The sequence below is a fragment of the Neovison vison genome, chromosome 14 (assembly GCF_020171115.1).
Source record: "Neovison vison isolate M4711 chromosome 14, ASM_NN_V1, whole genome shotgun sequence".
Classification (NCBI taxonomy): domain Eukaryota; kingdom Metazoa; phylum Chordata; class Mammalia; order Carnivora; family Mustelidae; genus Neogale; species Neogale vison.
The window spans coordinates 39,228,555-39,255,473 of NC_058104.1; the positions used below are offsets into that span (position 1 = coordinate 39,228,555).

The window sequence follows — 26,919 nt, forward strand, 5'->3', positions numbered from 1 at the left end:
CAGCCCGTTCAGGGCTCGGAGATCCACCAAAGGCTGACCACAATCTGAGAAGCGAAGCGTCTGAAACCCACTCGACTTTGAGTTAGAACAGGGGGAGTCTCGCTTCCCAGGCTCTGGCAAGGTTGGGGGTGGGGGGTGGGCTTTGAGGACTGGAAGCTTCCCTGCTGCAGGGGGTTTCTTTGATTTGGACGCGTGGACGAAGGCCACGCCTCGTGATGTCGCCGGAGGAAGCTGCCGGCTCAGTGGCAAGTGAGTGGGGACAGCGACAGCCCACAGCGCTCTTAGCCTGACTTGGGGTTGGGGTGGAGGCAAGCATGCTCCCTGCTGAGGCTGTGGGCATTTGCAGGCCTAACCCTGGGGCTGCGTGCGCGGGGGCGGGGGAGGAAAGCTGGGGTCAGCCTGAAAATGGCCCGAACTCTGTCCTCTCCCACGCACATATAGAGCGTTGTCAGAGGACGGAATTCTCACTGGCTCAGGGTGGGGGGCTCGGTGGGTTAAGCGTCTGCCTTTGGCTCAAGTCATGATCCCAGGGTCGTAGGATCAACCCCCTTTCGGGCTCCCCACTCAGCCAGGAGTCTGTGTCTCCCTCTCACTCTGCTGCTCCCCCTGCTTGTGCTCTCTCTTTCTGTCAAATGAATAAATAAAACCTTAAAAAAAAAATTAGCTGATCATGAAGCTGCACAGACACAGGGGCATTCCTAGAAATCCGAGCTTAAGAATAAAAACAAGAATTATTTTAAATGGGGCAGAGACAGCAGTGGCCACCCACCCTGGGGGGAGCAGATTCACTGATTTGGCCCCGACAATTGTTAAACAAAGAAACAAACAAAAGCCAGTGACAACAACCACCTGTAGAGGGCATCAGAATCCAGTCCAAACGCAGGAAAAGCAAGTACTCTAATCTGTCTCTGACGGTGCCCAGATGTTGCAGTTAGCAGACAAAGACTTTGGAACAGCTATTATAAAATATGCTCGAAGAACTAAAATAAAAAGACTCAAAGGAAAGTGTGACAACAAAATAAATAATCTTGATAAGGGCTTAGAAAAAAAATTTTTTTGAGAGAGAGTGGGGAAGGAGCAGAGGGAGAGGGGGACAAGCAGACTCAATGTGGGGGGAGCCCAAAGCAGGGCTCGATCTCATAACCCTAACTGAGCCGACAACCTGAGCTGAAATCAAGAGTTTGCCGCTTAACGGACTGAGCCACCCAGACGCCCCAGAATTTTTTTTTTAAAGGAATGAAGTACTGATATGTGCTACATTATGGATGAGCCTTCAGAACATGCTAATTGAAAGAATCTGGATGCATAAGGAAAAATACTGGGTTTGGGTTTTTTTATTTTTATTTTTATTTTTTAAGGGAGGGAGGGGAGGGAAAGAGGGAAAGAGAATGTTAAGCAGGTTCCACACCCAGCAAGGAACCCAGCATGGGGCTGGATCTAATGACCCTAAGATTATGACTTGATCCAAAATCATGAGTGGGCTGCTAAACTGACTGAGCCACCCAGGTGCTCCCAAAAGGAAAAATATTGTATGACTCCACTTATATGAGATACCTAGAATATGCAAATTCATACACAGAGACAGAAATAAAATAGAGGTTATCAGGAGCTGGGGGAAGGGAGGAATGGGATGTTGGTTAATGGAGTTTTTGTTGGGAAATGAATCGTACATGTACTTAATGCTATTGAATTATACACTTAAAAAATGGTTACAAGGGAGGCAGGCCTGTCTGACTTAGTTGTTGGAGTGTGCACCTCTTGATCTCAGGGTTGTAAGATAAAGCCCCACGTTGGATGTAGAGGTTACTGAAAAAGAAAATCTTTTTTTAAAAATGGTTAAAATAACAATAAAAAATAAATAGGGGCGCCTGGGTGGCTCAGTGGGTTAAAGCCTCTGCCTTCGGCTCGGGTCATGATCCCAGGGTCCTGGGATCGAGCCCCGCATCGGGCTCTCTGCTCAGCGGGGAGCCTGCTTCCTCCTCTCTCTCTGCCTGCCTCTCTGCCTACTTGTGATCTCCGTCTGTCAAATAAATAAATAAAATCTTAAAAAAAAATTCAGTAGAGGAGCACAATGACTCTTGATCTCGGGGTTGTAAGTTTGAGTCCCACGTTGGGTATAGAGATTACTTAAAAAATAAAATCTTAAAAAAAATTCACTAGAGCAGCTCAACTACAGATCTGAGCTGACAGATGACCGAATCAATGAACATGAAGATGGGTCGATAGAAACTATCCAACCTGAAGAGGGGAAAAGGAAGAAGAAATGAGTCCTTCCTCAGAAATCTGTGGAATGACATCAGATATACCAGCATAAGAATAATAGGAGTCCCAGTAGGAAAGGAAAAGAGAGAGCAGAAAAAGAGACTTGAGGCAAAAATTGTAGAGCTTCCAAGTTGTGTTCCACTAGAGTTCCACATACTGGGAGGGTAGCACACCCCATTTTCATGGGACCCAAAACTCCTGAGCTTGGGACCCTTCCAGACCCCATCTGCCTAGAGGCCTGTGCCTATTCCAAGAAGTCCCCCCTGTGTACTTCTTCATCTGGCTGCTCATCTGGTTATCTGTATTCTTTTTTTTTTGCTAAAGATTTTATTTATTTATTCGACAGACAGAGATCACAAGTAGGCAGAGAGGCAGGCAGAGAGGGGGAAGCAGGCTCCCCGCTGAGCAGAGAGCCCGATGTGGGGATCATGGATCATGACCTGAGCCAAAGGCAGAGGCTTAACCTACTGAGCCACCCAGGTGCCCCGCTTATCTGTATTCTTTATAATACTCTTTATAATAAAGCAGTGAACATAAATTAAGACTCAAAGTCATGAGTCTCAAAGCCATGTGTCCAGATTCACACAACTCATAACTGGTGGAGCTGGAATTGAAATCTGGGACTCTGTGTCTAGGAAACCAAAATTTTAACCATTTTGTCACAGAATACATCATCACGAGAACTCATAGAGTACTTTATCAGGGATAAGGAAAAGAAAGAGAGAAACAATGGCCAAAAACTTTCCAAATTTGATGAAAAACTAATCTACACATCCAAGAAGTGCAGTGAATGCCACATAGGAACAATATGAAAAGTCAGTCACATCATAGTCGACATAGTCAGACACATCATAGTCAAACCACTGAAAGAGAAAACAATAAAAGCAGTAATGAAAATGATTCATTATGTGCAAAGAAGCATTGATACTGATCTACACGAACTTCTTGTCTTAAACAATGGAAATCAGTAGAATGATATATTCAAAGGGCAACAGACCAAAAATGAAATTAAGAAAGTAACTCCAAGAACAACTTTGTGCCAGTAAATTTCAGTCATATAGATGAAATGGACAGATTCCTTAAAAACAGCAACTGCCAAAGCTAACTCAAGAAGAAATAGAAAACTTAAATAGCCCCACAAATAATTAATGAAATTGAATTTGTAGTTAAATCTTCCCATAAAATTAATTGGAGCTCTGTGCCTAAAATAAAAGCATTATTTTTGGAATAGGCACAGACCTCTAGGCACTGAGAGGAAACCTGCCTAGAGGTCTGTGTCCATTCCAAAAATAATGCTTTTGTTTTTCTCTTTCATTCCCAGAAATACTCTTTCATCATAAAATTTTGTTGTTGTTGTTGTTGTTTTACAGGAGCCAACTTTCAAAATATTTGGAAACAGAAAGGATTCTCTCTCAAGTTTCTCATCATTGCTTTGCTGGTGAACTTGATAAAACCTATTGAATTCTTTTACATTTCCTATATACTGGAGATAATAAATGGAAATATTCAGGGGAAAAAATACCTACAAAAAAAATTCCAGGTACAGATGGTTCCCTTGGTAAATGTAGTAATTTTACATAGATTTTACATTATTCACATCAAACTCCAAAAACATTATTTAAAAAGATTTTATTTATTTTATTTGTTTGACAGAGAGAGATCACAAGTAGACAGAGAGGCAGGCGGGGGGGTGGGGGGGCGGGGGGAGTAGGCTCCCTGCCGAGCAGAGAGCCTGATGCAGGGCTTGATCCCAGGACCCTGAGATCATGACTTGAACCAAAGGCAGAGGCTTTAACCCACTGAGCCACGTAGGAGCCCCTCCAAAAACATTTTTTGAGAAATTGACAAGCTGATTCTAAAATCTGCATAGAAATGCCAAAGACCTAGACTAGCCAAAACAATTGGGGAAAAAAAAAAGTTAGAGGATGTTCACTACTTGATGGACTCACTATAAAGCTAGTTATCAAGACAGTACAGTATTGGAGGGCACCTGGCTGGCTCAGTCAGTAGAACATGCAATTCTTGATCTTAGGGCCATGAGTTTGAGCCCCATGTTAGGCTTAGAGATTTTTTTTTTTTTTAATGAAGGGGAAAAAAAGACTATATGGTATTAGTATGGAGAAAACCATTGAAATCAATGGAATGGGGGTGCATGGGTATCTCAGTCGGTTGAACATCTGACTCTTGATCTCAGCTCAGGTCTTGATGTCAGGGTTGTGAGTTCAAACCCTGTGTGTGGAGCCTACATTAGAAAAGAGAGAGAGAAGGGGAGAGAGAGCATGTACCTACGTGGCTCAGTCAAAAGTCTGCCTTCAGCTTAGGTCATGATCCGAGGGTCCTGGGATCGGACTCCCTGCTCAGCAGGGATCTGCTTCTCCTTCTCTCTCTCTACATCTTCACCCTTGCTTGTGTTCTCTCTCTCAAATAAATAAATAAAATCTTTAAAAAATTCCAATCAATAGGATAAAATCTGTAATCCGGAAATAGATGAACATATATGTGGTCAGTTGATGTTTTGCAAAGGTGGCATGGCAATTTTTCAACAGCAGAAAGGATCATCTTTTCTACAAAAAGTACAGACACAATTGGCTACCCACAAGCAAAAAAAAAAAAGTGTATACAAAAGTTAACATGAATGGGGGCGCCTGGTGGCTCAGTGGGTTAAAGCCTCTGCCTTCGGCTCAGGTCATGATCCCAGGGTCCTGGGATCGAGCCCCGCATCGAGCCCCATTTTGGGCTCTCTGCTCAGCAGGGAGCCTGCTTCCCTCTCTCTCTGCCTGCCTCTTTGCCTACTTGTGATCTCCCCGTCAAATAAATAAATAAAATCTTTAAAAATTAATTTAAAAAAAGTTAAAATGAACGGATCGTAGACCTGATGTCAGAGCTGAAACTATAAGACTTAATGAAGATACAGGAAGTTTTGGGGATTCTGAGTTTGATGAAGATTTCTTGAATAGGACACAAAAAGCCACAAACTATAAGAAAGAACAATAAAAAATTAAACTTCATCAAAATTTAAAACTTTGACCCTTCAAAAGATATTGATTAAAAACAAGTTTAGGGGTTCCTGGGTGGCTCAGTGGGTTAAGCCGCTGCCTTCCGCTCAGGTCATGATCTCAGGGTCCTGGGATCGAGTCCCGCATCGGGCTCTCTGCTCAGCAGGGAGCCTGCTTCCTCCTCTCTCTCTCTGCCTGCCTCTCTGCCTGCTTGTGATCTCTGTCTGTCAAATAAATAAATAAAATCGTTTAAAAAAAAAAACAAGTTTAAAGGGCGCCTGGGTGGCTCAGTGGTTAAACCTCCGCCTTCAGCTCAGGGCCCGATCCCAAGGTCCTAGGATCGGCCCCTGCCTCAGGCTCCCTGCTCAGCAGGAAGCCTGCTTCTCCCTCTGACCTTCTCCCCTCTCATGCTCTCGCTCTCTCAAGTAAATAAATAAAATCTTAAAAAGAAAAAAAATCCTTAAAAAAGAAAAAAAAAAGAAACAGGCATTTCACTAAATTTTCTGGCTGGACTTTAGGATCCCACAGACCCAGGTTCACATGCTGGCTTTACCAATTTCAGGCTGCGTGACGTCACATAGTCACTTTCCTTCACCTCATCAGCAAAATGGAGGAAACTTGTAACTAAGTAGTAGGTAGTCAAGAAAATTAAACCTAATACTTCTAACTTATTTAGATACTTAAGAAATGCCAGGTGCCCATTTCTTCCCTTCTAAATACAGATAGGTTCAGTGATCGAATTTCAAGCCTGGGAAAAGCCGGCATTGTGTTTAAGCCGAAGAGGTTGAGACCGAGAAATGTGTCCCAAACAGGGCATTGGAGCTGCCAGCCCTGGGGCTGCGGGGCACAGATCCCCGGTCGGTGGAGATCGGAAACCAAAAGCAAGAATAATAGCATCAGGACAGGAAAACCAGACGCTGCCCAAGCAAATCTCAGGCAGCACAAGCGTCTGCTGTGGGTTGTACAGGCTTGTCGCATGCTGTGTTTACGCAGGTGGGGAGACCCAAGCCAGCCTCCTGGAGAACAGGGGACCTGGTGGGGACAGGGTAGCAGCAGCCTTCACTGGGCCAGAGGGAGATGTGTGCTGGGATGGCCCCTTGGAGGGGGCTAAAGCCGTCTGGGGATGGGGGCGCAGCACCTCCCATGGAAAAGCATACTCTTGAACCAGCGGAATGGCCCAAAAGGACCAAGGGGCAGGCCTGGCCTCCAGGTGCAGTTCAGAAGTGGCTACTGACTGGAAGAAACATCCACACTTGGGCCTCGTGCAGAATGTTTGCTTCCAAATCCACCCTGGGGTTGAGTGTCTAGAGGGGCTAGGCATCTCTAGGACTTTAGCTTGGTTCTTGGGAGAAACAGAATGGAAGGCCAGCTGCTTGGACCCAGGCCTGCCACTGCCTGGGAACCTGGCATTCAGTGACCCTGCCTGCCAAGGAGGCTTCAAGCCAGCCAGGTGGGTCTGGAAGGGGTGACAGATGGATCAAAGGCATTGAGCGCCGCCCCCCGCCCCCGCCCACTCCATGGGCTCTGTGGAGCCTGACTCTTTGGTTATTTTAACTCCTTTTGGCCATCCTCTGTGGTCTTTGTCTCCCTCAAGACCCCACAGATGCCCAGGACAGACCGTGACACTCTGAGCCCAGACTCGCCTTCTCCCACTCCTGCTAGTCTTCTGGAAAACGTTCTACCAAAGACAAAAGGGTGCATTTCAGAGGTTCTCATGTCATCAATACAGTGATGACATCTGCGGGTTTTAACTTGAGCCCCCCCGGAAATTTTGCCCATGGCCCCGGGGACACCCCAGTAAGAATGACCTTACTGACCCCTCGGTCTTGTTCCCTGAGACTCTTGGATCTCGATACCTGTACACTGCCAGGTCATAGCTCACCCCTTCGGGGACAACAAATAACCCCATTAGCCCCAAGTTTCTGGTCTTGCTCGAGAGGGGAGTGTCCCACGCAGGACCAGGAGAGACTTGGCCTGTTCCCTATTCATTTGTCCTGACTGATCTCCAGTCTCAAGCTAACTGGTGGAAACAGACCAGGAAAAACTGTCCCGGGTGTGGCATCAGGCATCTACGCTGTTGGGCCCAGTGGAAGAAACGCTGACCAACCTAGGGAAGGGGGAGCGGGTTAGGAAGCCTTGTAGGGAAAGGAGGCTTTGGACCTGATACAACACACGTGTATTAACTGGTCTTTCCCGGATAAAAGAAGAGAGAAAGTCATCCCTGCGCAGGCCTGGAGAAATGAAATGGCCTTGTTCTGGGAGGAGGCTGGGGCTTGCAGTCAGCGAAGGGAAGGGAGAAGGAAAGCAAAGGCCGACGTGGAGCTGGAGGGCAGGCTCGAACCGGGCCCTGGAGACCTTCTCAGTCAACTTCAAGTTGTTGAAATTTATCTTTTTTTTTTTTTTTAAGATTTTATTTATTTATTTGCCAGAGAGAGAGAGAGAAAGCACAGGCAGGCAGAGTGGCAGCAGAGGCAGAGGGAGAAGCAGTCTCCCCGCCGAGCAAGGAGCCCGATGTGGGACTCGATCCCAGGATGCTGGGATCACGATCTGAGCCGATGGCAGTGGCTTAACCCACTGAGCCACCCAGATGCCCCTGTTGAAATTTATCTTGAAGGAAACGGAGCCAATACAAGTTTTCAGTAAAAGGGGTGGGACTTCACCTCCATGGTCTTCCTTCCCAAAACCCATAACCCGTATCTAAGCATGAGAAAATACCAGACAGAAAAAGCCTACATTTGAGAAATATTTTACAAAATACCTAGTCACGGCTTCTCAGAACTGTCCGAGTCAGCAAAAACAAGTCTAAGAAACGTTCAGACCAGAGTTCAAGGAGACCTGACAATTGCATGTGAGGGAGAATCCCAGAAGCGATTCTGACACAGACAAGGGGCATTAGGGGAAAATGAGTAAAATCCAAAGAAAGTGTGAGGGTTAGTTAATGGTAATATAGTATACATCCATACGGTGGGACAGAATTCAATTAAAAAAAGCATCGAGTACTGTTACGTGCTACACAAATGAATCTCGAAAACTGGCCAAGTAGAAGGAGACGCAGAAGGCACGAGACCACATGTTTAGGCTCCGTTTGTATGAAATGGCCACAACAGGCAACTCTGCAGAGACAGGAAGACTAGTGGTTGCGGGGGAGGGGGTGGCTGGAGGATGAGGAGGGTGGGGAGGAAGGGGGGGGCTGCTGATGGGTGGGGTTTCTTCGAGGGTCGACAAAAATATTCTAAATTTGGATTGTAGTGATGTCTCACAACCCTAAGGATATACTGGAAAAAAAAAAAACACTTAATTGTACACTTCAAGTGGGTGTGTTACATCTCAACAAAATGGTTGGTCAAAGTAATGTTGGTTCATTACAACAAAGGTACCAGTGAAAGAGGTTAATGAGGGAAACCGGCTGAGCTCACTGCACTATTTTGTACGTTTCCTGTAAATCTGCAACACCGTGTTGTACAGAAGGCTTAAGAAAAATTACATATGTACGTATCTACCTGCAGACGTGTACACACTGATTAAGGAAGGGCAAGGGTGGGGGCCTGGGTGGCTCCGTGGGTTAAAGCCGCTGCCTTCGGCTCAGGTCAGGATCTCAGGGTCCTGGGATCGAGCCCCGCATGGGGCTCTCTGCTCAGCGGGGAGCCTGTTTCTCCCTCTTTCTCTGCCTGCCTCTCTTGTGATCTCTATCAAATAAATAAATAAAATCTTTAAAAAAGGAAGAGCTAGGGAGTTAAGCCTGGATAAGGGCTTGAAACAAAGACAAGGCCCCCCGGAGAGAGAACTTAGGGATGTTCGTGGGAGGGAGGGACATTCAGCTAGATGGGGAATGTAGCTTCCAACTACAGCTATAACAAGCATAAATTCAGTGGCTTGAAAGACAAACTTTATTAGGATTCTAGAGGTCAGAAGTCTATAGTGGTTTCCACCGGGTTCAGACCCACAGGAGGGCTGCCTTTTGTGGTGGCCCTGGGGAGACTTTTCATGCCTTTGCCAGCTTCCACAGCCACACATTCCTTGGCATATGGCCCAGTCTTCCATCTTCAAATCCAGCAGCTCTGTTTAACGCCCTCACCTCCCTCTCTTCGACCCTCCAGACTCTCTTTGGCTTTGTAGGACCCTTGTGAGGACACTGGGCCCACCCACCTCGATAATCCAGAGTAACCCGTCCCCCAACTCAGTCACTGATTTAAGCACCTACAAAGTCTCTTTTGCCACAGAAGGTCCCATATTCAGATCTCTTGAGGATACGGACATCTTTGGGGGACCACTGTTCTGCCTACACACAGCATCATCCAGAAGGTTGGGGCATCCTGGGTGGCTCAGTGGGTTAAACGTCTGACTCTTCATTTCCGCTCAGGTCATGAGCTCAGGGTGCTGAGGTCAAGTTCCATGTCGGGCTCTGCATCAGGCTCTGCACTGGGCATGGAGCCTGCTTTAGACTCTCTCTCTTCTCCGCTTTACCCCTCCCTGCCCAGCTGGCTCTCTCAAAAACAAAACAGAACAACAGAACAAAACAAAAACAAACAAAAAACCAACCCTCAAACCAACGGTGAACACTGAGAAGACAGGGTGAGCTCTGGATAGGAGGTCTGTCCGAGAGCACCATGCCCTTGGCCTTCATCTCTTCACCAAACACGAAGCACCTCCAAGTCAGTCACTGGGGTTATAAAAGTGACCGGTCTTTTGCTTTTCACTTCTGAACGTTTCTGAAATCAAGACGCACCTTTTAATCAATGACATCATATAAAGGTAACTGGCAGGGGTTTCTCTCTTAAGACTTACCACAGGCGAAGGCATCTTGGAGTCAATGAACACCACGTCTGGGCTGGCACTAGCGTGGACCCCGCTACTACAGAAGATGTAGCCCTCTCTTGGGCCGCGCCTATCCGCGGCCCGTCCTCGTCTTCCTGTTCCCAGCCTGGCCCCTTCCACCTGGGGAGTCTGGTGCTTCTCCACCTGTCTGCACGCTGGAATCCCCTGGGAGCTTTCAGAAGCCCCGACCACCAAGCCACTGCCTAGACCGATTCATTTAGAATCTGAGGAGTAATCTTACAGCTCCCCCGAGACTCCCATGAACAGGGAAGTTGCAACCTCAGCTGGTGCGAGAAGAGGCACGTGGCAGCACGGGTGAGAGGCTGGGGTGTTGGGTCCAATGACACCTGCTTGTCTCCCTCCCGACCCCACGCCCCGGAATCTCAATTCCTGAAGGGGATCAGCCCCCTAGTTAGCTCAGTTCCCCCAAGGCACCAGCCCCAAACCAGGCACACTTGTGGGAGCCCAGGATACGGAAGCTTCAGGGCCTCAAAAGTGCCACAAAAGGCCTAGGAAAGAAGCCCAGTGGGCCTGGGCCAGCCCCCTGCTTTGCTCTGAGCTCGAGGGAGGCACTGGTCTTTTTTGTGTCCGATCAAGTGTTGGCCCAAGTGGCCCTGAGTTCGCCCTTCCTCTGAGGAGCTTGAGACCCCTGGGGGCCCAGTGTGTACCAGGCTTCCTACTCATCCCCGACAAATGTCCTAACCCTTGGAAGACTAAAATCTTCACTTCTGGCGCTCTACCTTATAATGGCTGCAAAGACAGATTCGGGGGTTCTAAAAGCCAAAGGCCGAAGACCAGCAAGAGAGGAAGCCTGCTCCGAAAACACTGGAAAACAGCATGTGAACAACGGGGTTTTTTCCACGGTGAGCAGAGTCCTCTGCCCCAGGAGCAGTAAACAAAGGTGAGGTGGTTCAGGTGACCAGAAACTCCCAAGAAGGAACTCGGGAAACAGTCATGAGGCGAGTCCAAAGGGGCTGTGAAGGGCCTCGGCTTCGGTCAGCAGCACAGCCAAGGCCCTGATGTACAACTAAAGGCTTTTATTGGAAAAGGAAAACTGACTGAAAAGTGGCCCCCAAATCCTCACTGCCTGAGGCAGCCGGGGCCTCCTCCAGAGAGTCCAGGAAAGAAGGGGACACCAAACTGGGCCGTTGGCCAGCTCAGGTATAGAGGTCAAAGTCAATGCGTTTGGAGTTGTAGAACTGTCCACCGGGAGGGTCCAGCTTCCGGCAATAAACACCGTCTGCGAAGTAGCCTTCGTTCACCCAGGTCTGCAGGGAGAGAGAGCAGAGCTGACAAAGGCCTGGTATGGGCGGCGGTGGGGGGAGGGAAGGAGGAAGGGGCTTACCTGCATCTGGGTGCTGGTGAAGGGTCCGTACAGCTCAGCATCCCCCGTGTTCTCCCATTTGTATTCCCACATGACGTCCACCAGACCATCTCCTGGCAACTCTGCTTCTACAAGAACAGGCAGGGCCATCTGGGCCTCTGGTGCCCTGCCCCCTGCCCCCATCACCCCTCCTCCACCTTCCAGTCTTACCTCCCTTCTGGGTAGGAGTTGGAGTCTCTAGCTCCCCCTCTGCCACTTCGTCAGCAAACATGTCCAGAGAGGGTGCGGGTGTGGGCTCAGGGGGTCCCTGAGTCCGGGACCCCAACCCCTTCAGCCGCATGGCTAACCGTTCCCTTGTCTCCTGATATACACCAAGGTTGCCCCGGGCCACCATCTGGTCAGCCAACCCAGAGAGCCGGTCCAAGCGCTGGGGGGAACTAGGCCGCCCAGCCCCCTTGCTGCCCCCTTTGCCGCCTCCTCCTCCTCGGGCCCCCAGACGCCTCAGTGCTCCAGCCACTGTCTCTCTTGGCAACAGCAGCTCCAGAAGGCCCTCCAGGAGAGCCTGGGCACTCATTGGTGTCTGGCCCAGGCCGTCCTCCTCCTCTGAGTCTGAAGGCGGGCGCTGATCAGGCGGCCGCTCCCTGATCTTCACCTAGGATAGGAAAACAGGAGGGGGGGGGGTGTTATCTCCAACAAACCGTGAGCAGGGCCTAAGCCCAGCACTTTCTGCCTCCAGACCCCCAGCCAGGTCGACCCCTGGGCCACACCCAGTCAATGTTGTCCAGCCAGCTGTCTCGGATCTGAGCATCCCGGTTCAGGAAGTAGTTGCCGTCGGCATCGAAGTGGCCTTCCTCCATCTCTTCCTGCAGGTTGAAGGGTGTGATCCGCACACCTCCCTCACTGGGGAGTGTGGCTGCTTCCTGACCTGCACCGAAGACACAGGTGTCCCACACTGAGCAAGCAAAAGGACAAAAAAGCTTTCCCTGCCCCCCACCCCCTGAAGCCCTATCCGTCCCTCCGGTGGCATCCGTTGTTGGGTTTAGCTCACCTTCCACATCCTCTGAAGCCAGGATGTCATACTTGCTGGGCCCCTCGTCGTCATCCTCCTCCTCATCACTGTCCAAGGAGTGCTTGTCTTTGAAGCGGCTCCCAGGACCCCCTGCCCCAGTCACAGGATCCGCCAGCTGTGAGGAGGAGCCAGCGAGTCAGGAGACGCAGGTCACTGGCTTCCCCCAGAACACTCTAGCTAGGTTTTTCTTCAAAGCCCCAAACTGGAAATTCTCCAAACCCATTTCCCAGGGAACGATGGAAAAGCCGGCCCTTCCTAGGTGTTCTTTGTCCCCTTCTCTCTTCTAGCTTCTAGTTCCTTCTCCCTCCCCTCACTCCTCCCCTGGATACAGGAGCCTGGCCCCCTCACCTTCTTCTTGGGGACACTGATGTCCTCGTCATCCTCCTCATCTCCGACGCCTTGGAAGGTCACTTTCCTCTTTGGCATGACTGCACAGAGGGGCCTTCCCCAAGCCGGGCCGAGGTGAAAGGGTGCGGACCAAGGGAACTGGGAGAGGCTGCTCGCCACCGAAGGGCCCCCAGCCAACGAACAGTCACCTGGTGCGCATCAGATGCAGCTTGGGAGGAGAGGGAGCCCAGAATCAGGGACCGAAAGAGAAGGTGGCAGCGCGGAGGCCCCCGAGACTTGGCTGGGTCCGAAAGAGTTGCTGGAGACTGGCCAGAGAGGCGGGCGCGCGGAGGGGCTTCCCACGGGCAACCCCCGCCCGCGACGAAAGGAGAAAGGCTCCCCCCACCCCGCACCCCCCATCCTGGCCCTCGCAGTCCTGGGGCGACGGAGCTCCGCGGGCTGACACCCGCTCCTACACCTCCAGCTCCCTCAGAGCCCGCGGGGCCCGGGCGGACCCGGACCTGGCGTCGGGGCCGCCCCCCTCCTCCCCGCGCCGAACTCCCAACTCCGCGGGGTAGCCCCCAACTGTCCGGGGCTAGCCATCCAAGTCAGAGGGGCGGCCGAATCGCGGGGATTCGAGGAGCCCCGCCGGCGCGCGCTCACCTAGGGATCCACGGGAGGCGGAGGGGAAAGAAAAAGAGAGAGGCTTTCGCCAGGGGCACTTCCGGGGCACCGGCCGCCATCACCCGGAAGAGAACTGCGAAGGCGCCGAGGAAGCCGGAAGTGGCTTCACCCGCGGGAGAGGACTAGCGGGGAAACGGGCGGAAGTGTGCTCTGAGCGGGGAAGACCGCTCCGCCCTCCCCAGCGTGACGTGAGCAGCAGGGGGCGACAATGGCGAGGACGAGGGGCCCCTGAACGCCTAGACCCTGATCGGACGAGAGCGCTGGCCGGATGCGGTTTCGACTCCCTCCGACAGCAGTTAGAGGCTCTGGGGAGAAAGTGGGGGCGCACTCTGCTTAAAGGGGCGCCCGGGGCCATGACCGGAGGACCAAAGTGGGACCGTGGGTTTCGGCCTGTTTCCCTTTCCAGGGTTGAGTCACCCTTCCCCAGGGCTGGCCGAGAGCTTTGCGCCCTCACCATCTCGTTGGGAATCCTGCCTTTCCTCTCAGGGTCCAGTTCTGCCCACTCCCACTCCTAGGTTCGGCCTTGCTCTTCTCCCTGAGGCGGCCCCGGATGGCTCTGGGGGCATTTGCGGAACTCCGCTCTCTTTAGGACCCAGGGGAAGTCACTTACCCCACGCCTATCCCCTGGGCTAGTTCCTGCCTTCCGAGGTGGGAAGTCCCCGGAAAGGTGACGGCGATACCCGTGCCCGGTACCCAGGCCAGAAGTCGCTTGTGCCCTGGTCTCAGGTAGGCCTGCAAAAGGGCAACAGTGCCCCTCTCAACCCACAGCCGCAGGGAGACAGGAGCCCAGGCGAGTGAACTGGCCCAAGGGGCAGAGCTGGAGCTGGGAGGTGTGGGTCCCAGTGCCGTGGGGGCAAGACCGCTACCTCTTGAGGACAGAGTCTTAAATCTCACTGGGCTAGGACCACCTCTCTTCTCTGCTACCCCCAGGGTTTACTCTCAGATTGGATTACCATGAAACTGCACCAGAAGTCCGTGCTCAGTTTCTTCCGTGGATGCAGAACACAGGCTCCAGACCGGGAGGGCATTTTGCTAAAGAAGGGAGCCCGAAATACCAGCTATCAACGCCGCTGGTTCATCCTCCGGGGAAACCTCCTCTTCTACCTGGAGAACCAAGCGGACCACACACCCCTGGGCCTCATTCTCTTGGAAAACTGCCAGGTGGAGCCACGCCTTGGGGCCACAGAACCCCATGCCTTTACCATCCTGACCCCCAGGGTTGAGGGCACAGGTGGGCGGGCCTACAAGCTGGCAGCAGAAAATCAGGAAGAGCTGGGAGCCTGGCTGTGGGCGCTGGCTGGGGCGAGCTGCAGGCAGCTGGTGGGGCTCCTACCCACCCTGGAGGCCCAGTACCGGGAGCTCTGCCAGGCAGCTGGCCAAGAGCCCAGCTCACCCCCAGAGGGCTGTGGCTTCCTAGCCACCCTCAGTACCCCCTCCAGCTTCCAGGAGTTGCACGAGCACTTTGGGAAGGAGATCCGGGTGCTGCAGGTGGTACGTCGAAGGCCCCAGGCCAGTAACAATGGAAGCAACAGATCCCAGGCAGAGAAGGAGCCGGAGCCCAACAGCTGTTGATGAGGGACTGAAAGATGGACCAAAGGCCAAGAGGTACCTACCTGCCAAGAGCAGCCAACTGCTTCAGTCGACACCCAGAGCCCGGCTTACTCCACTGTTTTCCACCCCCTGTCCAGTCCTTACTCTGCCCCCCATCATCAAATAACAAAGCAGGAGACAAGCCCAGGTACAACAGCAGGTTCTTTTCTGATTCCTCAAAGCGCCGCACAGGGTGGGAGCAGAGACAGAAGACAATGTAAACATTGGGTTCCACCCCCTGGAGCTCAAGGGAAGACCCCTTCCCCAGATAGGGGCTGGAGGGGAAACAAGGCGAAAGGGGGGGATCCTGGTGGAGACAAAGCAGGAGAAGCCTGAGAATACACAGGAAGGTGGTGAAGAGGAAAGCAAGGATGGCAGGTGGGAGGAGGGGACATTCCTGCTCCAGCGCATGTCCCTTTAAATAAGTGAGTGCAAGAACACTGGGGAAGGAGAACTGAAGGACAGAAGACAGAGCGAGCACACCCACCCTGGACCCACCAGGTCCTCTGTACAGAATTACAACAGAGATGTCCAGAAGGAGAGCGAGGAGAGCCTTGGCCCCCAGGCAGGAAGAGGGGGAGACCGGCAGAGCTGAAGGAGGGGAAAAGGAACCCAGCTCCACGCACGGATAAGGGGAGCAACTGGTGTAAGAATCTGAAAACTGCTGATTCCCACTGCCAAGTCACCTCCGAGGTGACAAACGGCCAATCAGGACTGCACCTGGGACGGACCCCGGAGGGAATTGGGGCAGGAGTAACAGAGACCCCAGCTGGGCCCAACTGGAGGTGAGGGGGCTCCAGACTTGTTCACGGCTGCCCCAGGCCGGGCCTGCTCTGGACTAAGGAAGAGGGAGGCCATGCAGTCCAGCCCGAAGACAGAGGTCAGAAGTAAGCATCCTGCCGGGCCTCAGATGCCGAGGACCTGTCCCCACCATCCTGGGGGGCCGGGGGCCCATCTGCCTTTCGACGCAGCGAGAGCTTCCTGCCTTGGGCCTTCTTTTCCTGCTTCTGTCGCTCCTTCTCCAGCTTCTGTTGCTCCTTCTCCTGCTCTTTTTCCCACTTCTGGCGCTCCTTCTCCTGCCTCTCCCGTTCCTTCTCCTGTTTCTGCCGCTCCCTCTCACGTTCCTTTTCCTGTTTCTGCCGCTCCTTCTCCTGCTTTCGAGTCTCCTTGCTGGGACCCAGTGGGGTGCTGTTGCCGGTAGGCGAAGGAAGGGATGGATGCAGTCCCTCAGCGGTGACCACAGGCCCTGGGGCAGGCCCCACGCTGGCCCGGCGGGCAGGAGGGGGTGGAGAGGGGGCCCCCCCAGCTGCCCGGGAACCTCGGCTCTTGAGGCCAGGGAGGCTAAGAAGGCTGGAAGAGGGGCCCAGGGGTGGCTGCTGTCGCCGTCGCTCCTCGTGGATGGCCCGGGAGCCATGTAGTCGCCGAGAGGGCCGATACTGCAGCTCCCCCCGGGTTTCCCGCCACTTCTTGAGCTGGGCCGTGTTCTCTCGCTCAATCAGTGCTTCCGTCACTGGGAGGGTGGTCACCTAGACCAAGAAGGACTGGGTAGTAGGATGCAGGGGAAGGGGAAGGGGAGGGCGGGGACAGGCAGAAGCAGGTGCCGTGGCCTTGGGCCGCTGTGGCCTACCTCGTGCACCAGGAAGTCCTCCTGCATGCACTGCTGGGGCAGGTTGCGCAGCTGCTCCATGGTCTCGTACATGCCCTGACAGGAGCGAAGCTTCTCCACTGAGCCCAGCGTGTGCCTCAGCAGCACCAGGGCCACCCGGAAGATGATCTTGACGCCTGGAGGGCGGAAAAGAGAGCACAAGCGATCAGGGCTGGAACCGCAGCCCGTCCCATCTAGAAGGGACCTGCGGGCCCTATGCCCAGCTTATTGCCATCCTCACAGATGAGGAAATGGAGGCCCCACGGAGGGAAAGGAGCTGCCTTGGGTTTCAGGTTCCCGGGAGGGAGAGTAGACTTCGGGCTGATGGAAGAGCCAAGACCGGGCCCCCGTTTCTCCGGCCCCCACACCACATACAGGGAAGCCAAGGCCCCGGCGTACCTCCCGGCAGCACGCGCCTCTCTGGCAGCCACTGTGGAAACCCCAGGCCCTGCCGTGGGCTGAGTGGGTGCAGAAGTACCTTCACAGAAGAACATGTCCCAGACGCGCAGCACGGATGCCCAGGGCAGGGTGCGGGCAAAGATGCACATGAACCACTCGGTCATGTAGAGCACGGGGTCGATGCGCTGCCGCCGCAGGTGCCGGTGTGCCAGTGGGGAGGCCCGGCGCAACAGCGCAAAAAAGATCTCTCCGTCTAGCTGAATGGCCTCCTGCGGGTGGGAGAAGCCATGAGAGGGGGGTCTATGGGGACCCCCTCAGGCTAGCCCTGTCCCTGGGAGGGGATCCTCACTTCAGTGGGAGAGGCGCAGGGTGGAGGGACAAATGGGCAGGACAAGGACCTCCCCGCAGCCTGGGGCGCCCGAGCCTCTGCACACTCACCAGCCCTGCGCTGTAGTAGCCGGGGAGGTACTTGTCACAGATCTGCACCAGGCACCAGAAAGCTTGCTGAGGAGGGCAAGAGCAAGCGGGAGAGATGGGGCCTGAGAACCAGGGAGGAGAGTGCTCCCCGGTTGCCGCTGCAGGCCCAGGTCCTCCCGGGCCCTCCCCTCCCAGGACCAGGGGATGCTGACCTCCGCAGGCATATGCATGAGCAGCACGGCGGCCACAGGGGCCTGGGCCTGGCAGTAGCCCTCGTCGGGCCGGTAGATGGTGTAGGCCTTCAGGATTCGGTACAGGTCCTGCTGCCTGTGGGTATTGGGGAAGGCGATGAGGGCAATCACAGGAGCTGGGGGCTCTCTGCCCCAAACTAAGCTTGCTCCCTCTAGCCAGCCCCATTCCAGACCCTGCCTAGACCCACTTCCAGATTAACCTCAGAGCTTTGCCACCACATGCCTCCACTGATGCTCCGAGTGCTGCCCATCGAGATGAAGCCAAAGACTCCGACCATAACCAAAGCATTCCAGGCTCCAGCCTCACACCCTGCCCGCACACCCCACCTGCTCCCTACCCGTTCCCCCGCACAGGCTGTGCTCTCCCTCCCTTCTTCATCTGCCACCATCGCGTAGACCTTCAAGGTCACCTTCTTGGGGAAGCTTCCACTGCCTGCAGCCATCAGCCCTCCTGTCACACTGTCCGAATGCTTTTAGCACCCCAGGGCAGGGGCTTTCCCAGGGCAGGGCCCGCCTCATCTGCCTCACTGGACTGAATCAGGTCCCCACCACTGTGTCCAGTGGGCCCTGGTTCTTGGAGAAGGCCTGGGAAGCCAGCTGTGCCTCAGACCTTTCTCTTGTCTCTGCAACCAAAAGGATAAAGTCCCTGCCCTAGACCCCGCTCCTCTTTCTTGAAGGTGCGCCATCACTGCGTCTGGGAACCCATTCTGTCAGCCCCACGTGGAAAAGAGAGGCCTGCGTCAGTTCCAGCGGCTCATCACCAGATCTCACCTCTTGAATTTCATTCGTGCCGGTTTCTTCAGCCTCCGTAGCCATTCTGTAGCACAAACCCTCATTTCTTACTCAGAAAAACATAAAAATGACCTCTTCTATCCCAAAATGTAGTCACTGAAGTGTGATCTTCATTCGTGCTTTGTTTCATACCCCCCACCCCGCTCTTTTTCACTTAGTCTCTTTTCTCCGCTTTGCAGTGGCATCCATGAAAGGACAGGCTGGACGCACTAGTTCTTCTATCTAATACCCATTCCAATAAACGCGCAATGCCAAGCTCCCATGCTTCCCTCACCTACCTACCTGCATGTGTCCCTGTTTCCTCCCCCATGGCTCTGGGTGAAATGTCTGTGAGCCCGGCCAAACACAGCCTTTCCTCTTGGGCGCCGCCCCCCATCCGCTCTCACCTACACCGGCCCCCCATCCGCTCTCACCTACACCGGCCCCCCATCCGCTCTCACCTACACGGGCCATCACCCCAGTCAGTCCCAGCCCTCCTGCACCATCCGATTTCCTCTCCCTATTAGATCATCCCCTTGGCATACCAACATCTGTTATTTCCTCCTGCTTAAAAAAAAGGTCTCTCACCCTCCCCCCCGCCCCCTCCAAACACCACATCGTTTCCCTCCTTACCTACTCAGCAAGACCTCAGGGCACAGACTCGCTGCCATGAAGCTCTGTCCCCCCGTTCTGCAGTCAGGCTTTAACCCACTGCCCCGCACAAAACGGCTCTTATCAAGGTCACCAATGACCTCCACTGTGCTGAGTCCCGAGGTCAATCTGCAGACTTGACTTGACTTGACTCATCAGCAGGATTTCAAGCAGCTGGGCCTGAAACCCCTCTTCAATTTGCTTCCAGAAATCACACTGCCCTGTCTTCCTTCTACCTCTCCAGTTTCTGTTTCTAGTCTCCCTCGCTGGTTCGTTCTCCTCCCATTCCAGAAAATGCTGGAGCTGCAGGGCTCAGTCTTTGAGCTTCCTTTGATATCTGCACTTGCTGCTCTGGTGACCCCATGCAGTCCTATGGGTGAGATTTAGTCCCATCTGGAAGCTGACAATCTCCAGCTCACTCCACTTTAAGCTTCTCCCCACGTCCCCGACCTGGATGCGGCAGACGTCCATCTGACTTACTCGGCGTCTCCGTCTGGACATCTCATCAGCACTGCAAGCCTCATATTCCACAACTGAGCTGCTGACGTGCCCCTCAAACTTCTTTTCCCCCATTTTCCCCATCCACATCAATATATAACAATTCCATTTTTCTTGTTTCTCAGGCCCCAAACCCTCCGAGTCAGCCTTAATTGTGCCCTCTCGCTCGCTCCCTCTTACTCCGCGTCCCATCCGCTGGCAAGTCCTTCTGGCTCGACCTTCAGAATACATACCTTCTCCTCATAGTTCCACGGCTGCCACGCTGGCCTACCTATCATCACCTCACTCCTGGATTACAGAAATGGCCTCCCAACGGGTCTCTCTGCTTCTGTCCTTGTCCCCTTATAGTCTATGCTCAGCACAGCCGTCAGAATGATCCTTTCAAAACACAGATCCGGTCACCTGTAACTCCATCTCCATTCTCCTGCTCTATTCCCCTTGTTTTAAACTCCTCTTTCATACTTAACCACCATTTCACATGCAACATACTTTTTCTCTGGCTTCCTTATGTATTGTCTATCCCCACTAAAATATAGTAAGCCGCATAAGGGCAGGAGTTTTTGTCTCTTGTTAACTGCTGTCATCTGTGGCTAGACCAGTGCCTGGCAGATAGCAGGAGTTAAGTATCTGCTGAACCAACTAAAGAAGAAAGTCCAGCTGAGAACCACTGAATACCATCTTGCATATCACTAAGGACTGATATATACACGTCTCGGGGAAGCCTAGTAGATCCAACAGAAGTACAAGTGCCTGGCACATTTTTAAGGGCCTTTGGTGACCTGGCCCTAAACTGCTTCTCCAGCCTCAGCTCTACCCAACTGCACACCCCAGACCGAGCTTCCAGAAACCCCCAGCCACGACAAACCTGCCCCTGCTCTGCTCCCATCTATGCTTCAAAACCCAGTGCAAATGCGACCTCTTCGGTATGTTGTTGTGCCCTCCTGTCCCGCCTCCAGCAGTCCCCCAAGATTCCAAGTCAGAATCTTCCTCCCAGGACATTTCCTTCAATATGGCTTGACACTCAGCCCATTAAGCGCCACTCTCCTACAAGCCCTGGAGAGCAAGAACCGCTTCCAACCCAGCCCTGTATCCACTGGAGCCCTCTACCAATGCTTGCGGACTGACGCACGTGGTCAGGTCATCTTACCCATGCCCCCCTCGAGCAGCAAACATCTCATGGAAAGGGAACTGGCGGTGCAGGTCCTTCTCAATCACATCCAGCCACTTAGGGTCCCCAGGCGCCCGTTCCAGCTCCTGCAATGGGACAGCAGGGATGATCTCAGGATCTGGGGGGACTGATGATACCCTTCACACCATGTCACATCCCCATACCCTGGACACACCTCAAACTTGCCAGGGTTCTGCTCCAGGAGTTCCTTGCTATTGGACAGGTACTGCCAGGCCTTGGCTCTGAGGGAAGAGGGGATCCCCTTCCGGCAGCGCAGCTTCACCTAAGACAGAACGGCGGGCAGGGCAGCAGCTCCAGGGGCTGGCAGAGCCTCCAGGCTTTCCCCAGCAGTCCTCAGGCTTCCTGGCACACCCCTCACACATCCCATTGGCTGGACTCCACTGGACCTGGCCTGGCCTTCTATCATCAAAGCTGCTCCTCCCCCCAGGCCCAAGTACCACCTGCCCCCAGTGTAGTCTAGAGAGCAAGAACTAACACGGCTTCCCCGGAGCACATGAGCCCTCCCAGACCTCTCCACAACCAGCCCCATTGGCCTGCCCACCACTCAGCCTTCCAAACCTTCTGGAAACGCCGTGACAGCCACTTATCCCAGTTACTGAACATCTCCAGCCATTTGAGCTCCCGCTGCCGAGCCACATCTACGGGAATGGAGCTCTCTCTGCAGGATGAAGGGAACATGGAAGGGGTCAGAAGTAGTAGTGTAAAGCAGGGACTGCTGGCAGAACTGAAGCAGTCCACCTCCCCAGTTTCAAATGAGAGACTGGATGCAAAAGCATTTTGTGAGCTACCTGGCCGTTTAGCCATCCAAGAGCCTTGCTCACCACACTGAAAAGACTTCTCTTTGGAAGGAATCTCTATACAAAGGTTGAGCTCTCATGGTGGATCTCTATACATGCTGGGTGTGTTCAAATCCTGCTTATGGCACATACAAGTTTGGAGGGTAGGATACAGAATATTTAAAAACCACACTTTGCATGAGACCTGGGTCCAGGTTCTAGCTTTACCACTCATTCCTTGTGTGACCTTGGGCAAGTCACTGAATTCTGAGCCTCAATTTTGGCATTTGTAAGATGGAGGTCATAGGAGGTAGCAAACAGCAAGTGCTCAGTAACAACAATAATTATCCACAAAATAAAATACAGAACAAATATATTTCTCTGCTCCTTAGAAGCAACTATCTGAGTTTCCTCCTATCAGACTCTTGAGATCTCCCTGGCCATCTACAATCCGCTCTACCTCCTCCTTCCTGAAATCACCCTCGATTCCCAAGTACATAAAGTTTTCCCTGCACAGTTTGCCCACTGCTCTGTCACAGCCTCACACTCAAGATGCCCCGTGAGCCTTGAAACAGTTACGTGTAGGAGCCAGCACCAGGAGGTGAGTGGAACGGAAGAGCGAGCTGGAGTTTCCACACAGACCTGAGCTCAAATCCCAGTTCCGTCCATTAGAAGTTGGGGAATCTTGGCAAGTGATAACCTGAGTCTCTTCCTCTTCTATAAAAAAGGGATGTCACCACCTACGTCACAAAGTTATGAGAGAACTACTGAGAAACTATATAAAGGACTGGTAAATGGAAGGGCTCATTAAATATTAGTTTCTTTTGTCTTAGGAGCCCCTTAAACACCTCTCATTAATTTCCATCCAAAGTCAGTTCCAAACTCTGCTAAGGATCAGAAGAATAAGATAATATCTTTCCTGCCCTCAAGAAGGTCACAAGCAGGGACGCCTGGGCGGCTCAGTGGGTTAAGCAGCTGCCTTCGGCTCAGGTCATGATCCCAGCGTCCTGGGATCGAGTCCCATGTCGGGCTCCTTGCTCGGCAGGGAGCCTGCTTCTTCCTCTGCCTGCCTCTCTGTCTGCCTGTGCTCTCTCCCTCCCTCTCTCTCTGATAAATAAATAAAATCTTTGAAAAGAAAAAAAAAAAAAAAGAAGGTCACAAGCTTGCAAGGGAGATAATTACAATGTAGTATGGGAAAGGCAATGATAAAAATTGCACAGAAGAGACACCGACTGGAGTAGGAGCAATGAATACCAGAAAAGGCTTCCTGGAGGAGGAGACATCGAGTTATAAGCCATGAAGGACTAAACAGGACATACTTAGGCAAGAAGGGGGAGAAAGGCATTCCTGGCAGGTGCGAAAGCCGGAGTAGGAGGGGGAGAGACTACAGCCCGTCTGTTCAACAGGACCACAGGACTAAGTACGTGGTAAGCAGTCATGAGAGAGAAGACCAGAAAGGCTGGCAAAGACAGATACTAAGGAGCCTATCTGCAAAATAAAGCACTTGGGACATTATCCTGTGTCCAGTGGGAAGCCACTACAAGCTTTTAGGGTAACATGTACCTCAGTCAGTCTTGCCTCAGAAGTATATTCCTCCAGCCCAGATGATAGATTTTATTTTTTTTTTAAAGATTTTTATTTATTTGACACAGAGAGAACATGAGAGAGAACACAAGCAGGGGGAGCAGCAGGCAGAGAGAGAAGCAGGCTCCTGGCTGAGCAGGGAGCCTGATGTGGGACTCAATCCCAGGACCCTGGAATCATGACCCGAGCTGAAGGCAGACGCTTAACCGACTGAGCCACCCAGGTGCCCTGATGATAGATTTTAGAGGGACAAAATTACAAAGCATAGAAATAGCAACCAGCACGGTGCCTAGCACACAAAGGGGGGCTCACTAAAATCCAATTCAATCCAAGTTCCCTAGGGCAGCATAGGACTGACAAGAAGCCCATCACACAGATCCAGATGTGAGTGGGGTTAATTCACTCAACTACTTCCATCCTGTTTCTTCACCTATAAATTGGGTACAACAATGCCTCCTCTGTGCATGGGAAAACACCAAGGTCAAACTTCGGTGCCTTCCTAAGACCATGAATGTTCGTGCTCAAAGATTTTCTATTTTGGGGATTATAAAACATGCTTAGATTATCCTCCCAAGTGCTTCCCCCAACCGCAGGCAGGTACCCCCCACCCCAACACACACATACACAACTAAATCCTATTCATTCTTCAGCATTCCCAGCAGCCTCAGCGGACTTCTGAGTGGGTCCCTTCCCTAGATGCTCAGAAAATCCTGTGATGAGCTCTAGGCTAAACCTAACACACACTGAAACCAACTCTTTAAGTATTTGTTTCTCCCTCTGGATGATGAGCACCTTGAAACAACTATTTCATCCCTAGTACCCAGCACAGGTCTGGCACCTGGGTGCTCAGGCGATGCTGGAGGCTGACCTGACCAGCAGGTGAAAGGGGTACAGGAACAATGCGCAGGATCCAGAGAGAGGGAAGGAAGAAGTCAGAGGCAATCACACTCCTACATCAGGAGTGACTCAGGCCCCTGGAGGGAACTAGGAAAGAGTAAGCCGGGCTGGGGAGATGAGGAAATGGGGAAGAGGCCTCCCCCAACCCCTTTCCTTAAGTAAGAACATAAGCCCGCCCTTCTCTGTTCTGCAGAAGAGCCCTGCCTGCAGGGTCTCCCCTCCATCCACGACTTCCCCATCGCACCGCCCCATCGGACCTAGGGCTATCGGGGAGGGGAGATGCCTGCCTCCCTCCTTTCCCCTCAGGGACCAAAGGGCTCTACCACAGCCCCTGCCCAGCCAGCTTTCCAGACTATCTGGCCCATAGCTGGAGTTCGCATCAAGGACCTGGGATGACCTTAGGTACAGTGTCATTCAACCTTTCACTTGATAGAGAAGGAAACCGAGGCACGGAGGTAGGGAAGACGCCAGCTCAAGAGCACCGGACACACTAAAAGCCCCAACCCAGATCTCCTGACACCTGGTCTGAAACCCCAACACACAAGCGCCATCGAAACCTCGGGATGCTCTAGGCTGGAGAGGGAACGCGGAGTACCTCACTCCTCTGCTGGAGGCGCTCCCCTGGAGCCTCAAAGGAGGCTGGGCTGACAGTCTGGGCAAGGCGTGTCATTTCCTCCTCCCCAACCTCTGCTCCCCTGAAGCAGTCCCACTGGACGCCCACCGGGTACTCACAGGCTGCCCGAATACTGGCTGCCCCCAAGGAAGCCATACTTGTCCGTCTTGCGCAGGGCCAGCCCGTTTATCTCCGAATCTGAGCCCATGGAGCTCACATCATCCGCCAAGGACTCCAAGGTCCCAGACATGAGGCTCACAGAGTCCAAGTAGCTCAGAGTGTCCGGGGCCTGCCCTCGAGGCCCCGAGATGCCCGGTCCCAGGCTGGACGTGGAGCCTAGGTCCTGAGAGTTTTCAGCAGGCTCCGGAGCCGGGGTGACCGTCACGACAGCGACCAGAGCCTCACTCGTCCCGGACGGGCCCGGGCCAGGCCCTGAGGGGTCCTCTGGAGCCTGTGCGGTGGATGCTGATGTTGCTGCTGCCGCTCCATGTCCGCTTGTCACCTGTCCCGCTGTCACTGCTGCAACCCGCGCGGTCACTCCTGAGGCAACTGTGGTTCCCGGCTTGGGGGCAAGCGGGGGTTTGGCGATCAGAGCCCCAGGAGCCGTTCTGGAAGGGGTCCTGGTGGGGGTCCCGGTGGGAGTCCCTGGTCCAGGGACGGGGGAGGGTCTAGCCTCTTCCGTCTTCGGAGAGTCAGCCCCCGGGCCCAAAGCCATGGACATCTCGGTTCCAGCCACCGCCGCGGGCACCGGGGGGTCTGAGCCAGCGGAGACCTGCGCCCTCGCGGCTTCGGGCGAGGCCTCCAGCGTCAGCACCACTACTGTGCTGCTCGTGGCGGTCGGGGCCGGGGCCGGGGCCGGGGCCGACGTCTGAGGGGGCTCCGGTGCCCAGGCGGGCCGCGCCTCCCCGGGGGGCACCAGGGTGACCGGGGCCGAAGTGGCCGTGGTCACTGGCGGCCCCGGGGCCACCACCACGATGGGTCCGGCCCGGGAGCCGCGGGGCGGCGGCGAGGGGGCCGCGGGGGCGCCATGACGGCGCGGCGGGGCCACCAGGGGCGCCGGGCCGGTCTCCATGGCCGCGGGCCTACCCTCACATCCCCTCGCCGGGGCGGCCGCAGAAGGCGCCGCCCCTCAGGCCGCTGCGCGCCGCCCGCCAAGGAAGGGGAGAAGGATAAGGGCGCGGCCCGGCGCGCGTCGGGGACGGGGGCGGCGCGCGGGCCGCCGCCGGGCGCGCGGAGGCGTGGCAGGGGTCCCGGGGCGCCAGGCGCCGGGGTCCCGCTCGCGCCCTCTCACCCCTCGCGCTCTCTCGCTGCCGCCCCCTCCCTCCTGCTTCAGGCGAGCGGCCGACCTCGCGCCTGCGCACATGCCCCGGTGCCGGCTAAGCGGCCAGCGTTTCAGCGTTTCACGCCTGCGCGCGCGCAGTCCCATCGCGCTCCTTTTTTTCTCCCGCCTCGTCAGAGGGTTTGGACGAATAATAGGAGAGAAGGAACTGGGTTTCTGCCAATGGTTGGAAGGGTGGGTGGGGTTGGCGGTGGGAAGGGGCTGGGTAATTTGGAAAGAGGAAATGGAGGGGAGGGCTATAAGGCCAATGAGAGGGCGAGTGAAGGCAGGAGGAGGCGGAACCAAAGGGATAACTAATAGAAAAGCGGGAAGCTGAACCTTCTGGCCAATAAAAATGGCTAGAGGGTGAGAGACCGCGGAAGGAGGCGGGAGCTGCGCGAGAAGAGGCGAGCCCGGCCACTGGAAACAGTAAAAAGGGAGCCAATGAAAAGCGGGAGCAGGAGGAGGGCAAGTTGACAGACAGCGGTGAATCTTTGGGCGGTGACAGACGGCAACCGCAGTCAATAGGAAGAGCTGTGGAATTCTTTAGGTCTCCCAAGAAGGTCAAGAAGGAACGACAGCTGGGGGGGCGGGCCAGGTTGGCTATGAATTTGCATCGTCAGCCAATGAGCGTATTCCCTCACTTAAGCGGCAGAGAGGGAAGATAGACGGCTGTCTCAGCCAATGGCAGCATCCAGAGGGTCGGGGCGCTGCCAGCAGGCGGTGCCAGCCCAGGGATGTCGGTGACAACCGGAGACAGGCGCAGGAGGAGGTGACAGTTGGGGACAGCGCCGAGAGCAGGCGGGGGCCACGGACATTAGAGCAGCCCTTAGCCAATAAGGG

At 53.9% G+C, this 26,919-nt stretch overlaps 3 protein-coding genes across 5 annotated transcripts; 1 reads left to right on the forward strand and 2 right to left on the reverse strand.

The window, feature by feature from the left end:
• Positions 1-11,095: 11,095 nt before the first annotated feature.
• On the reverse strand, positions 11,096-14,015 carry CD2BP2 (CD2 cytoplasmic tail binding protein 2). 2 transcript variants are annotated; one of them, XM_044233919.1, is made up of 7 exons: positions 13,932-14,015; positions 12,815-13,022; positions 12,446-12,581; positions 12,165-12,322; positions 11,608-12,049; positions 11,419-11,525; positions 11,096-11,341 (listed from the first exon to the last, which is right to left on the reverse strand). In XM_044233919.1, exons 2-7 carry the CDS (start codon positions 12,890-12,892, stop codon positions 11,231-11,233), a joined length of 1,032 nt encoding a protein of 343 aa, XP_044089854.1. In that variant the 5' UTR covers positions 12,893-13,022; positions 13,932-14,015; the 3' UTR covers positions 11,096-11,230. The 2 variants fall into 2 exon arrangements, with proteins under 2 accessions (XP_044089854.1, XP_044089853.1); XM_044233918.1 differs by lacking the exon at positions 13,932-14,015 and adding an exon at positions 13,457-13,538.
• On the forward strand, positions 13,992-15,213 carry LOC122896000 (sesquipedalian-1-like). Of its 2 annotated transcripts, none has more exons than XM_044233922.1 (2): positions 13,992-14,203; positions 14,380-15,213. In XM_044233922.1, the coding sequence occupies exon 2, from the start codon at positions 14,432-14,434 to the stop codon at positions 15,047-15,049; it is 618 nt and encodes a 205-aa protein (XP_044089857.1). In that variant the 5' UTR covers positions 13,992-14,203; positions 14,380-14,431; the 3' UTR covers positions 15,050-15,213. The 2 variants fall into 2 exon arrangements, with proteins under 2 accessions (XP_044089857.1, XP_044089856.1); XM_044233921.1 differs by having other exon boundaries at positions 14,408-15,213.
• TBC1D10B (TBC1 domain family member 10B) lies at positions 15,212-25,976 on the reverse strand. Its single transcript, XM_044233917.1, has 9 exons — positions 24,878-25,976; positions 21,447-21,546; positions 21,043-21,150; positions 20,847-20,953; positions 17,741-17,855; positions 17,550-17,615; positions 17,191-17,380; positions 16,695-16,849; positions 15,212-16,593 (listed from the first exon to the last, which is right to left on the reverse strand). Exons 1-9 carry the CDS (start codon positions 25,828-25,830, stop codon positions 15,949-15,951), a joined length of 2,439 nt encoding a protein of 812 aa, XP_044089852.1. The 5' UTR covers positions 25,831-25,976; the 3' UTR covers positions 15,212-15,948.
• Positions 25,977-26,919: the final 943 nt, after the last annotated feature.